Source organism: Malaclemys terrapin, chromosome 6 (genome assembly GCF_027887155.1).
Source record: "Malaclemys terrapin pileata isolate rMalTer1 chromosome 6, rMalTer1.hap1, whole genome shotgun sequence".
Classification (NCBI taxonomy): Eukaryota; Metazoa; Chordata; order Testudines; family Emydidae; genus Malaclemys; species Malaclemys terrapin.
Window position 1 is genome coordinate 24,457,097 of NC_071510.1, and position 15,189 is coordinate 24,472,285.

Consider the following 15,189-nt stretch of genomic DNA (forward strand, 5'->3'; position numbering starts at 1 on the left):
GGGTATCAAAATGCTCTCTATGTACTACAAGCTCCACAAATTGATTAAGCCCCAGTTAACCTCCCACAGACCTAAAGAAAGGTAAAACTTGTAGGGAAACAGTTCCCGTGAATAGACTTCTAGGACTGTGCAGGAATCAGTCTTCTTAAATTGTTGTCAGGTTCAACCAAACAGACTACAGATCAGTGTCAGAGACAGGGCCGCTGAGAACAGGTTTGGGCCCCAGTGAAAAAAATTTTTCGGGCCCCCCAGCAAGGGCAGACCGGCTAAACAGGGCCGACTAGAGGGGGGGGGAAGCTGGGCCCTGGGCCCCCTTCCGGACTGCTAGGCCCTGGTAATTTGTACCGGCTTCCCCCCTCACCCCCCATTCCCCTGGTCAGAGATAAAATTATAAAGTCAGATTCTGCCATCCTTAATCATACTGGGAGAAAAGCTGGTGCAAGTGAAGTCCATGGACATTTTGCCAGGATGTCATCCATTAGTAGTACCTCACTCAGTGAGTAGCCCCAATGAAATCACTTTAAACTTTATGAAATAAAAAAAACAGCACAGGGACCCACACTACTGCACATTTTGCTTCATGAAATCAATGGGTCTATTTACAAGTTGGCACTAGTCAGCATAGTTCAGAGGCCACGGTGATGTGTGCCATTCTAAAATCCTGGACAGATGGACAATAAGCCTGGGTGTCAAAATTGAGGCCCTAAGAATTAATGTAAAAGGTCCCAAACTCAACAAGTTCTACACCTTTCATTTATTTAATAAAGTATTTGGTGACCATCAGTGAATCATTTAGGTGCCATCCAAAATTTAAAACAACTAGTGCTATGCAAGGCCTTCAGTGGGCAGACACAGAACAATCTACCCTAAAACCACCCCACTATGTGCTTCCAGAAGAGCTCCATGACTGCCAGGCCCTCACTTCTAGGATTTTTAGACATGCAGTTTCATTAAAAAAAAAAAAAAAAAAGACACTTTCATTGAAAAAGGGGGTAAAACAGATTTTCATGAAAATTCAGTTAAGTAAATGTCACTGGGCTAAATTTCCTAGAGGACCTCAATCCAGCTTCAAAAGGCTTTTTTTAATTTATTTTTTTAACATACAAAACCTTTATCTGCAAGAGCAAATGGAAATCGAGTGTATAAAATGGGTAGCAAGACATTTAGTTACTTGATTTGAATCTACAAATTTGGGCGGTTAAACTGTTAATTCATTACATATACAAAATTGTGGATAAATATTTATCCAAATTTAGTACCAAACCCATTAATGTTTTTACATTGATATGTGTATTCCCTTTTCTTTCAATTCTTAAGAAGAATGTTTATTTATATCTGGTGCTCTTAAAAAGTGAAGGACTAGGAGAACTGCCTAGAGGCAGACATCATTTGCATTTTTCCACATATAGCTCTGCTAGTGCATATCAGCTTTGACCTGCACAACCCCCGTTTCTATATTAAAAAGCACTATAGTATCCTACAATAGCTTCAAATGTTAGAGTAAACATAAATAGCCTCAAATGCTACAGTAACGCTAAAACTGCAGCGTTTGGGGCACTTACTGTAGAACAATGTACTTTTGTTTGTTTTAATTAGAGTTATTCTAATTCTGTCTCTCTCTAGACCTGAGAATGCTCTAGTAATTGCATCAGATTGTGTGGGTTCAAAAGGATTTATGATGTGAAGGACTACCCTCTAAGGACTAGGATGAGATCATCCATTTATTTTTACTTGTGACCTACTGTAAGTCAGGATTGCATCCAGGTTGTTAAAAGTGCATTAACCCACTACAGTACATAATTTCCCAGTTCTTCTGAAGCTCCATTTTGAGACATGAACACCATTTTAAACTTGACCAAAGAACTCTCATAAATTGATTTGTACTATCACCTGAAATTGTAACTGAGGAAAATATAAGATATGAAAAAAACCCACCTTTTTTTAGTTAAAAGATGAAACACTGCTATAAATGCCTCATGCCTTTTCAGTGTTGTAAACGCTATAAAATATCTAGAGCACTATCAGGCTGTCTTTATATTTTATATGTATCTGTCCAAGATCATTTAGAGTGACAAAAATTCTGTTTTAAATCATCATCATGATAAACTGTCTGTACTTTTTTCCTCTTTTTTTCCCCTTTTTTGGTGTAAATGGAGGGCAATTGTTCTTCACTTCTCACCTGTCAGGTTTACTGCTCCATTTTAATGCGGCAAAGAGGGGAAAAAAGGTTAAATGTTAGTTGGCCAATGGCAAGAAGAGTAACCATGACAACAGGAGATTCAAGAAATGGTGTTTTACAATGAGGACACAGAACTTACATAAATTACAAAATGACAGCTCATCAAAACATTTAATGCCTTCTAATCATGGAATAAATGGAGGACACAAGGTTAAGTTCAAAGAGTCTTTTGCTGCTGAAGAAAATATTTTTGTATTAATATCACATTCCCTTTTGGTCACCACCTACAAAATAATGCCACAATCAATTACATCCCAGGAGGTTGCAGATGCTGGATATATTTTTGAATTTTACTTACAAGCTGGAGAAAAGACTTTCATCTAACCTAGGTACAGGGAAGTTTAGTGTAACACATTTTTTTCATTAAAAAAAGGCTAAATGGATGAGATATTCCTATAGAGTAACTAAGACTTGCACTAAATTACAAAAGATTTTTATCCGGTTTTACGCAACTAGGTAATAAAATGTCAGAAATTATTTTTAAAAGGTCTCTTGACAACTAAGGTAATCCTAAATCTTTCCCCAGTAAAATATTAAATACTCTTTTTTGCTTTAAAAGAAATAGCTCATCTTAGATCTATAGTGCTGGACCTATAAAAATGGGTGGAACTGGAAAAAGACTTTATTACTTGCTATCAACAGGTCACATAATTGAAACTATTCCCAAATACCAAAAAACACAGTGTATCATCATGATAATGTGGGGAGCTACAAAGATTTTATTGCTTGGAAGCTGCATTGACCCTATTACTTACAATGGGTACTAAAATCTTTATAGTGCCCTGCAACATCACATATCTTTTTCTTTTTTTAGAGTCTCTCCATTGTTTCCTTAGAATCATGTTAGTTACTATGGCGCAAATCCAGAGCTCCTTGCTAAGTTTTTATTCAGTCCTTACTTGTTCTGGCAAAACTCCACTGGGCTCAAAAGGATTTAAGATAACATTCCAAGCCTCTGAGCAGATTCACACAGCTGCCATTTAAAGAAAAATCAACCTGCTAAAGAAATGTTTCTTTCTGTCTCCTAAACATGGAATGTCTTCCAGAAACAGCACTGATTAAAGTGAGTTCCAGGATAAGCAACATCCAGCCTGGCACCCATGGTGGGTTTAAAGTTAGGTATCTCGTGAGCTTTCAGAAACACAGAAAACAGACATAGGAATTTAACACCAGTGAAAGTTGATATTTCAGTGGGATACATAATTTCTTTCTAGCCCTGGCAAATCCTGAGATGTTGGATAGTTTTTAGAGATTTCTAACATTTATTAATTAACATTTTCCTCTCCCTCCAAGACATGTGCTGTTAAATTCATATGGCCAAATTTACAAGTGAATCTAAGGGCTAACTTGTAGCTTTAACAAGTGCCCTGCATGTGAGGCAGCATGTTGTTGCACTGCCCTAAGAACACCCTGGGTGATAAGCTGTGACTCTCAGAGTCGCAGTCTGCCCATCAGTTATCCTCCTGTTCTGGGGGAGACGTACTTTGTACCAGCCCTACACCTGATGCAATGTTTCTCCTCTGGTGCTCTGGCAGAGCTATGCTGCTTGGTGCATTGCTGGAGGCAAAGCCAAGACTCTATCCGTTCTCTGTCCAGCTGCACAGGATTGGGAGCGTGAAGGATGCTTCCCCTTCCTCACTTACGTGGGTAGCTAACTCACTGAGGTAAGGGGGTGCCTTACGCTCCTGTACTGTCCTGTGTTGTTGCACAAGATGGGCTGTGGTATGGCTATGAATGAGTATAAGGAGAGTTTAAAGTTGTATAATTACCCCTTCCACCCATACATGTATGTTTCATCAATTTAGTTTCTCCCAGATTCCCCTACATTAATTGCTGAAATTCATACTGAATTTAACAATGAATTTAACAATTGGCGGGGTGTGTGTGTGTGTATGTGTGACCAAAAGGGGCTTAATGGACACAAAATATAGCTAATGGTGAATAAGAGAATCTAAGATGATGCAACACACATAGAGGCCAATTAAAATAGACTAGTATGATTTTTATCTTCATGTTGTCATGTTAATTAAATATATAGAATTCTTTGGAAATTTTGGATACAGTTCTGATTTTCTCTGAGTATATATTACTAGCTTTTGTCTGAATCAAAAAAAAAAAAACAAAAAACAAAAAACAAAAAACAGTTTTCTTGAGGGCAAGAGTATAGCAAGAAAAGCAAGGGAAAAAAAGAGTTTTGTCCAGTTAATTCACTTAGACTACCAAATCCTAAAGATGGGAACGTCTGTTCGGAATGTTTAAGGAACCTTTCTCAGTATGATTCTCTCCTTTCATTAAGGGTCTGGAGTGAGTACCACTACTTATCACATCATAATTCAGCTGGGTTTACAACCAATTTAGGACAAAAAACTCTTACTTCTATACTGAGTACCTCAATCAGTCTTAATCATGAAGGATCTCAGAATGCAACTATATTCAGTGACAGAGGGTGTGGTCCAATATTTTTCCCATTCATTTTTAGAAGTACTAATCCTCTTGATTTAGATTGGATGACATTTGGCCTGCACTCTCACGGCTGAAGAAGAAAGCCTAAAATCTCTCAGATTTGGCATCTCTCAGCCTCACATCCTTTCAGCACGCCACTTATGACAAACACTGTCCCATTCCTCTTTATGTTATATGAGGCCCATCTCAGTGGCTTTGGTTCAATCTGGAAAGCTATTTGCAACAGCCTCACAAATAACAAAGGTATTAGACACATACGCCTTGCCTTTGTAGGTAGTAAAAGCTTTGCATTGACCCAGGCCACTTTTCTACACTACCCAGGCCTCTTCCAACTGAGGGCTAGGGCTCATCGCTTTAAACGTCTTTTTATAAATCAGTCACCACTGCCCCTACATCATAGTAAAATTTAATAACAGTAATGTTGAAATTAGCAGTCCATGTCTGTTCATAAAGCTGTCTCTGATCAAAAATCCTAGAAAAGAGGTAAGACTCACCCCTGTTTAAGATACCTCCTTGGTTCCTTTCCTTCAACAGACATGGTGCCTATACCCCCACACTCCCCCTCCCCCCAATACTGCTTCCCTATTTGCCATAATCATTTTTGGTTTGCTACTTTTTTACTGAGTAATATGAATTTTTACTATTTCAGATTTCTGAGACAGTTCTACTCCCTGTTCCAGGGTTAGCTCAGACATTAACTGTGTTTTTTTCTGAAAGTTCCTTAACATCCCAACTACTAAATGATATCTTATATGTTCTTCCTTACAGATAACAAAGTCACTGGGCTCTTTTTGTTCATCAACGTATTTAGAAATTCTTCCATGTTTTGAATAGGTTCAAAGCACCTTATAAAAGCATACCCATGCCTGTATTCCTTTTTTTTTTAATACATCCAATATATCCACACAAATGTCATATCCTAATTTAATTTACCTCTTGATCTAGCTCAAACCCAGTTTATATTACTTTATATGTCTGTAAATGGTTGTAAATGTAACGTACACAATCCTTATTCACTACCTCCGAATTTGGCCCAGGGCTACAAAGCCAGACAACCTGTTTTAACAAGCAAAGGGATATGGAACAAAACACCAATAAAAATGTTTTAAAACTCTTAACACATTTCTAAAATGTTTTTTGGGAAAAACTGTCGAAAATGCCGAGAATATATGTTGGTTTGACATAAAGGAGTTTGATTGGCATCTGTTTGGGATAACCTACCTAACTTTGTCTCTAGTGAGCTGGCAGCTACTCGTGCCAAAAAATGGATCCAGTCCCTTTCAGTGAAGCAAGGGATGTGAGCATTTTGTGTCCATTAAGCCCCCTTTGGTCACACTTCTCCCCCCCCCCCAATTGGACCCGCAACCTGCGTTCTGCCTGTTCATCTGGATAAGCATTTATACATTACTCTACCAAAAAACATCTGAAGCATCAGTGTCTGCAAGCAGAATCCCACAAGTGAATGAAGCTCCTACTTTGTTAACTGTGAGCATTCCACATCATCCTTTCTGCATCATCTGATAACTTCCCTTATTAGGCCAAGTCTATGCACAGAATTGAACCAATATGACTAAAGTTATGATTTTATACTGATTTTGCTAAACTGGTGCAATTTTGTCCGGGGGCACTCTTACATCAGTTTAAACCTGGCTTGTATCAGTTTAACCTGCACCTGCAAATTCACAGAAACAAGCTGAGATAAACACTTATATCAGGGGTCGGCAACGTTCAGGACGCGACTCACCAGGGTAAGCACTCTGGCGGGCCGGGCCAGTTTTATTTACCTGCTTACGCGGCAGGTTCGGCTGATCGCGGCCCCCACTGGCCGTGGTTTGCCGTCCCAGGCCAATGGGGGCGGCGAGAAACCACGGCCAGCACATCCCTCTCCCGTGCCGCTTCTCGCCGCCCCCATTGGCCCGGGACGGCGAACCGCGGCCAGTGGGGGCCACGATCGGCCAAACCTGCCGCGTCAGCAGGTAAATAAAACTGGCCTGGCCCGCCAGGGTGCTTACCCTGGCGAGCCGCGTACCAAACGTTGCCGACCCCTGACTTATATATTGATACAGCTCCATCCACAATAGGGAGTTACACCAATTTAAACGTGGCAATATCTCATATTAATTTTGTTAAACTGGTACATAATTATATGTAGACAATTCCTTGAACTCTAAAAAATATAGATGGGTATCCTCCCAAACATCTCTAGTACTACTAGTAAATAAAAAATGCAAAACGTGCCTTCTATAGTCTGCATATGGGATTCCCTTTGCACTCTTGACCAAGACATTTTTACCTGCTCATGTGGTGTACCTCTAGAGCTTTTTGGCAACACACCGTGAAGGATGAAATTATGGGTATAATCAATATTCCCAGGGTAGGTATGGATCTGCCTTATATTTTGGTGGGATTTGTTTTGGTTTTTGTTTTAGTAGCTTTGAAGGTATTGTATTTGAGATAACCGAAGTAGTGACAAGAATTGAGTATTTCACTGTTTCCAATTACCAGTTTTTATAATGACTGATAGCCACAAGGAGGGGCTCACAATTAGATTGGCTCAGTAGGTACTAACAGAAACTTTCATGAGGCATAACATCGGCAGGAAACAGAATGATTTCTGTGCTGCTATATGATTATGATCCTAACAGGCATCTTTATAAATATATGTCTGTTTGGATTCCAAAACAGAGGTTGCCTCAGGACTGTTCTTTACGCTGAACACAGTATTTCTCTTTCAGAAACCTGAAGGCCTCTGCATTCATCTTCAGCTGTTTTAGACTGCAGACATTTGGGGAGGGGGCAAAATCCAGGACGTTTGAGGCTTATGAAGATTTTTTTTCTTCATCAGAATAGGTACAGTTACAATCCGATTGCTTCACAGAAAATAATTTCATTAAATGTAGAGTATTTAAAAAAAATACATCCCCACATCTTTACTGCTTCCTCAGATTTTCATGGGTAGCTTTAGTCAGACATATTTGAGGCTTAATGATGGCTCAGTCGCTAACAATTATACATTACCAATATACTTTCAAAACTGTTTTGGGTAAAGAAAAAAATCAAACAGTAAAACTTTGAATCTGGGCTTCTGACCCTCTTGGGTATTCCTCTTCTCCACCTTGCACATTGTGTAGTCATTGACATTTGTGAAAAGTAGGTGTAAAAGGCTAGGAAGCTTAAATGATAGTACTGTAGGCAGACTGTGCCTGCACTTTGCACAGGTGTAAATGACTGAACAAGGTATAAGGCAGTGGAGAATCTGACCCTCAAATAATGGCAAAACCTAGATCTGTGTCTTGTGCATGATGTAACAGACACAGGGTGACCAGACAGCAACTGTGAAAAAACGGGATGGGGTGCGGGGTAATAGGCGCCTATATAAGAAAAAGTCCCAAAAAAAGGGACTGTCCCTTTAAAAATGGGCCATTGGTCACCTTAAGCATACAGGATGAAAAAAGAGCCAGCAAATGACTCCTCAAGTTTATGATCAGATTCCAGTGTTAGTAGCAAATGATTACTGGTATTTTGTTAATCCTGGTGTACAGGAATGCATGTACATACATGGCCAAACTGAGGCCTGATTTCAGGAGGCACAACTCCAGTTACTTTTAGGGAGATGAGAATTGTGTCTGTTCACACCAGGACTGAATGTAACCTATAACGTATTACCATGACAATATTAAATAGATAAGTAAAAAAAGTGAAATGTTTATATGGATACACATGTACACATACACTAATGTACATATATATGTAAAATACAAAAACATTTTTAATACCGCAAATTGCAATACAGTGTCATGAGCAAAAGAGTGAAACCAAATTACTATAACTATAGGGAAAACTCAAAGTAACTTTTCAGTTCTATACAAACTAAACAAAATTTCTTCAAAAAATATAGCAAGAATCCATAGGATGACATCTAATATGTAGAGTATGGCACAACAACTTTTTATCTGATCCCACTGTATCTTAAAATGGTCAAAATATCTAAAAGTCACCTTAGTTTAAAAAGAACTATTTGGTAAACTTACCTTTTATAAAGAAGTATAGCTATAACAATGCAGATGATAAATACCACTGCGAGAACTGGTCCTACAACCCAAATCAAGCCTTCTTCTTCATCTGTAATTGGCTGGGGATCGAGATCCATTGACACAACAGGATCAGAATATGGGCTGGTTGCATACATGGTCTGTAAGAAAATAAGATCCTATTCAACGATAAAGTAATGGGCATGAGAAATAACTGTGCTAGAACTAAATAAATGTACATGGAATATAATGGCATTATAATACCCATTGTTATTTCTTCAAATCTTACACTATATAGATTAAAATGTAAATAATTTATTTATTATTATTACAATTTTATTTATATTGTATCAAAAGTATGATAGGTGTATACAGAGAAATGAGGAGACAAGGTCTCTGCCCAGAAGATTTCACAATCTCAGTGAGCAATGTAATGATGAAAAATTGGGGAGATGATGTAACAAAAGAAAATGACTGACTAGCAAAGTACAGTGGATGATTTGTTCACTTCTTCGTTTTGTTTGCACAGCTGGGAAGGGAAGAGGGAACAAGAGTTTAAACGCTTCCTGGAAGAGGTGTGAAAAAACTGAAAGAGTAGATGACAGAATTATAGTGGACAGTCAGGAAGGCAGGGTTAAATATATGGATATGTTGGGCAATAGTAGCACGCTGCTTGGTCAGAAACAATGGGACAAAGTGGAGAGTGCGGAGAGGCAACAACAGAGAGCTAGATAGGAGCTAAGTGGATTAGGGACTTGAAGACAAGGGGAGAGACTATGAAGAGAGGCTGGACATAGAGCGTAGAAAAGCTAGATGACTTTGGAAGCAATGTAGCTGAGATATGATGAAAGCTGGATAAGGGTTTAAGCAAAGAAAATGGAGAGAAATGGACAGATTATGAAGATGTTGCAGAGACAGAGGTCTACTATGGGGAAAAGATATAGAGAGGAGTCACAGATAAATTCAGAGCCTGTAGCAGAGCAAGGATGTGGAGTTGTCAAGGGTAACAGAGAAGAGGGGAAGAAGGATGAATGCTGGGTAGAGGACAAGAAGCTCAGTTTTTGCCAGACTAAGCCAGAGTGGCTGAAGGCTGTGCTTTTTCCAGCCATGCTAGTTGTGTCAGTTTGGTTCCTGACAGGCCACTTTATGGAATACTCTATTCATTTGGGAGCTTTGCTTAACCAAACTATGGGTAGAGTCACACCAGGGTGTCAGCACTAATGAAGCAAGGAGGAGGAAACTTGATGGCAACTTTATATGTGATGCACGCCTTAGCAATGACACCATAAAGAAAGACGTTTTCACTTCAGATTAGATAATTACTAATTTCACAGGTCAGAAAAGTTTGAATACAGACGTGGTTACATCTGAACATTGCTTTAAAATGTTTCAATAAAAAATGATTATGCGGTACTGACCAATGATATCATGTTCAATTGTCTTGTCATATAAGTGAATAAATGGGTTAATATGAATAAAAACATTTAGAAACTGACTATATGAAAAACTGACAATGGTTGTCTGTGGGACAAGCAAGCACAAATCATTTACCATTTGCTTTTGTTTTTTATAACAAATTTTCTTCTAAGGTATGAAGAGTTGTTTAATCACTTGTGTTCCATCATCCTGCTTAAAGGAACTTTGATCTAGGTATTTTTCTGCTTCAAGGTTAATTGAAGATGCAGAAGATTCTGCCACTGGAATATTACTTTGCCTTCAGCCTCTCTTTCCTGAGCAAGTAGAACCAAATGCTGAAGCCAAAATGTGATAACAAACTACCCCATGGGAATAGGCTGAACCAAAGAAGAGATATGAAATCCTTGATGTCTACTTTTACCTATAGGCATTGTTAATACTGTTTTTAAGACAAATCTATTTTCTGATCATTTGTAAATGCTTAGAGTTCGGTGCAGGAGAAATGCTGTGTAGAAAGTATTCTGCCTGTGCAGAAGAAATACTCTGCTAGAGTGCAAGATTCAAACTCTAGCAGCCTCTGGAACTGATGTGTTGAGAACAGAGCGCAATGGAGCATGGGACATAGATGCTCATTTATCTGACCCCTCTTCCTTCCCTATGGCCAGATCCACAACTACAAAATCCTATCACAGATTCTGGATACCATGTTTAAGTTGAAAACATCCAAACCAAACCTTTTTACGTTCATTTATCTTTAAGGCAGTCACAGTTCCAAAATCAACAATGTTAGACATTACAGCCTTAGTTACTATGTAAAATTACAGAAAGAGCAAAACTTTGCAAAGAAAAGATTGAATCTTAGTATGGGTAATTTGTGAGTATAGCTTTTCAGATATCTAACTTTCTACCTAAAAGCTGTCCTATTTTTCAACGTTAAGATTTAATGACGTGACGCCTATGCTCAATTCACAAGGCCACTGGCTCTTCTATCACCAGCTGTAAATCATCACTTAGTCACTTTTTTTGGTTAACTTTTCAATGGTGTGTAGGATTTTATTAATTAACAGATTTTCCATTCCATTGACACAGTCTTTGCAATCACTGTAGGACAGAAAGAGGAAAAGGGAAACTTTTGTTCTATATTAGAACGTCCTTAAAGCAGTTGCTCCATTTTCAAATAAAGCCACAAGTGGTAAGTAGACTAACTAGAACTTCCTCCTCGTTTTCAACTAAATACACTCTCCACACATTTAAGGCATTGCCAGACACTGGAGGTCTTTGACTAGACTTCAGATTACTGTTACAGTAGGTTCAGATGGCTGAGCCCAGCAAATGTATCTGTCAGGCTTAGGAATCAATTAGAAAGACACTATGTGACATATTGCATGTTCAAATGTTAATATATGAAGCAGCATCTTTCCAACGTCCTATTTCTATCTTTGTTTAATTATTTTTTTACTGTTTTACTTGCAGCTAAAACAACTCAAGCATAAAGGGACATAAGAATAAGATGAATTACATAATGGGAAGAGACAGCTCATTATTTAAATCACCTCAGGAATTCTCCTTATTATTGCATTATTTTCTAACTTTCTTACATTTCACTGATAAAGTTGGTAGCAAATTACTATCATTGAAGAAGCTAGCTGTGCATGTCTCTGATTAGATAGATCTTTCCAAAGATTTTTGGTAACAAACACCACTGTCTCAATGGTAATCCCCAGGCAAGAAAGGAACATTTTTTACACGGTGAAAGATATTGCTATGAAGCTCATGCCTCAGTAGTTGCATCACAGATGTCATGAAGCAAGGCCTGTAATTTGCAAAGGATCAGAATAGGGCTAATAAAAGGTGATCTTTACCCTTGAGTTACAGAAGCAAATAATACATTAAAATGCATGCAGAACTATTACCTTCTAGCCTGAGAGATCACTGTAAATAAGCAAGGAAAGACACTGACTTTTGAAAAGCACTGACATACCCTGTAGGTAACTGACCTTTTGTGAGGGGACAGAGGAGTGATCGTGTGAACAAATACTATAAGAAATGAGTGAAGGTAAACTTGGGAATAAAAACAATTGCAGCAAAAACATGCAGTCCACTTACAGATTCAGAGTGCTCCATTACAGCCAAAACAAAGAAGACATATTCTTGACCGCTTTGGAGTTGCTTATTCTCAAAGCCACCATACTGCTTTTTATCCCCCAGGGTGAACTCAGTAGGAAGAACTTCAAAGTGAGCTGCAATGTATGGCTTTAATTCAACTTCTCTCCCAAAACGAATGCTTCTGCGTTTCCTAACTATCTCCTTAAGTAGCTGTAGGGGGGGAAAAAAAGGAGAGAGAGAGAGAGAGAACAGAAAGATAACTGTAAACAACATTAATGTAACTTATTGACAGTTTAATGGGAAAACTTAATTCAGGGCCAAGAACTATCAAAGTACCATTTATGCTCATTTCATGGTGCTTGTCAGTATCACTAAATCTCAGTTCTTGCGATCCTTAAATTTTTGGCCTTTCCTGTTAAGATAAGATACTAAATTGCAATTGCACTGCTCAGATTATAAACATGGGCCAACTAGATCAATTTTCAGTGCCTGATATCATTGTCCATGCTAATAAAACCCTACAGAATTAATTCCTACAATGCATTACACCTTTTCTCTGAAAAATAAAGACAATTTGTTGCATAATATTTTTTTATATGTAAGCAGCAGCCACACTGTGACCTCCAACTTAATACAGTGAATCCCAGTAAAGCAAATGAACTTCCCTCCGAGGAAGGAAATTGAAAATAATACAAAATTAAGAAAAAAAAATCCCAGCCTGTGAAACTCAAGCTTCATTACCTAGGTTTAATTTTTCAGGGGGACTTTCTAAAATGCAAACACTATCTTTCTAGCACCATTCAGTATTACGAAGAGTTTAGAACACAAACAAACAACATCATCCATATTCACAAAATAGTCCATTGGATTTCTATAACAGCTTTCATCTGAGGCTCTCCAAGAACTTTACAAATAATGAATCTCAAATACACACACACAGTGAGGGAGGTATAATTAAATTCATTTTACAGATGAGTAAAGGCAGGCAGAGAAAGTTTAAAGGCACAGTTTTTTGATGCACTTATCACCCACAATTCCAACTGACGTCAATAAAAGTTTCAGATGCTCATCATCACTAAAATCAACCTCTAAACAACTTGTTCAAGGTCACACAGCACTTCAATGGAAGAGCCAGGAACTGAATCCTGGAGTCCTGACACCCAGACCACTTTCCATCATAACAGTTAAGCACCAGAACTTAACATACTCAAGGGAGACATAAACTGTGTAGCCTGCCTTTCAAAATGTAAACTTCCTTTACCCCATTAAATATTTGCTCTGATGAACAAAGCCAAAATATACATCAGGGTATTTGGCAGTAAGATTAAATACTAGCTCATGTTTGTATGTTAACTAATAAATGAAATAAAGCCGACCTGGTAAAGCCACTGATTAATTACTTATTTAAATGGCCAAATGCTTATTCAATATCTTTTATCACATTGGATATACTGACATTAAGCAAATACTAATTTGACTCATTTAAAAATAGCCTGAAGTTTTCCTGCTTGACAAGTGGTGACTGCTAAGAGTGTTCCCTCGTTTTTCACCCATGAAACTTATTCATTGTCCTATTTTAAAGTAAAAGCAATAGACTCAGTCTCCAGCCTTATATTCTTCCAAGGTCACACAGTTATTTTGAGTTCTTCTGCTCCCAGAGAAAACGAACAAAATGGGTAAGTTTTCACTACATTGTTAAGTGTAGGAGGCAAGTCTCCAGGGGAAAGTTACAGATCAGTAGCAAAGAGATTAAAATATAATTTCTAGTATATATTTTCATTTTTAAAATATGCTTAGTCGGGGAAGCTCTAGCTGAACCCACTTTTTCACTATTACACTGCAACTTAGATGGCATTTCTCTTTGCCATCCCCAAAATGGAACAAGTATTTCCTAATTATGCATCAAACAATCCAAAAGCACACAAAACAAGCAACCACTCCTTTCTCTGGGATATGACTTAAATTTAACTTGCTACTAAAACAAAGTTTGTTAACACTGATTAGCTGAACATGCCAGTTCATTAAAATTTTGAATCTCAAACGGGTTAAAATTAGAAATGGGCCCAAGATGCAAAATTTGGATACAAACTTCCTTAAAGGTTGGGGGTGTTTTGATACTGGGCTTTGCTCTGCTCCGTTACAAAGATCAGTATAGCGACCAGATATGGAGTTCAGACACAAGGCCTGATTCCCCATCGTGTTGCACAAGCTTTATGTTGGTGTAATTTTATTGATTTCAGTGGAGTTACACCAGCATAAAAACTAGTGTAATGGACCCCTCGATCTAAAAATGAACTTCCCAAGTATTTGAAGGTGTTTGGATCCTTGAAAAGGACATTGCTGTAAAATGACACTGTTGTACTTTAATCTTAGAAACAACTGTGGTGATTTTTGCACATTATCTTTTATTTAACGTGCATCCAGAATAATTTCCAGGTGACCCTCACTTGTAAAGTGAGGGCTGCAGTGGGTAATAGACCAATCTTGGCCTATTAATGGTGCTTTTAGCTAGTTGTTTTTGAGGGCCACTCCCTTTTTAAGAAAAAAAAGCCCCGCCTTCTGATTGCTTCACATGTGCCAGTACTAGGTAGAGTCAGTGGCAGCAACAGGAGAGGGGAGCAGAGACTGCCTGAACATTAGCCCTGGTTGCTGTTGCTTCTAACAGCAGCAGCTCAGAGCAGATCTGCTGAGGGAGGTTTTCTTTCGTGATGCCATATGCCCCCAAGGCATCTGCTAGTGGGATTCTAAGAAGCATTCACCCCCAAAAATATGTACATGCAGTGATGCCAGCCTGCTGAGCTTTCTATCACTCCCCCGAGGCCAGCCTTTCCACAGCTCTGCTCCCAGAGATGCTTTCATCAGCTGCTGAGAACACTCTGCTATTTCTCTCTCCCTTCCTAGCTTTATCTCAGAGTTTCATGGGCGAGAGGGGGC

At 38.5% G+C, this 15,189-nt stretch overlaps 1 protein-coding gene across 29 annotated transcripts in view; it reads right to left on the bottom strand.

Moving 5' to 3' along the window:
- The window catches only part of PTPRD (protein tyrosine phosphatase receptor type D), a 1,677,890-nt gene that overhangs the window by 107,046 nt on the left and 1,555,655 nt on the right, over positions 1-15,189 (bottom strand). For 19 of the 29 annotated variants that reach the window (XM_054031429.1, XM_054031444.1, XM_054031437.1 and 16 more), the window contains 3 exons: positions 12,256-12,465; positions 8,734-8,894; positions 2,180-2,194 (listed from right to left, as the gene is read on the bottom strand). In XM_054031429.1, the coding sequence (XP_053887404.1) occupies positions 2,180-2,194; positions 8,734-8,894; positions 12,256-12,465 (386 nt within the window). The remainder of the gene's footprint in view (positions 1-2,179; positions 2,195-8,733; positions 8,895-12,255; positions 12,466-15,189) is intronic. The other 10 variants (XM_054031435.1, XM_054031450.1, XM_054031447.1 and 7 more) reach the window with 1 other exon arrangement.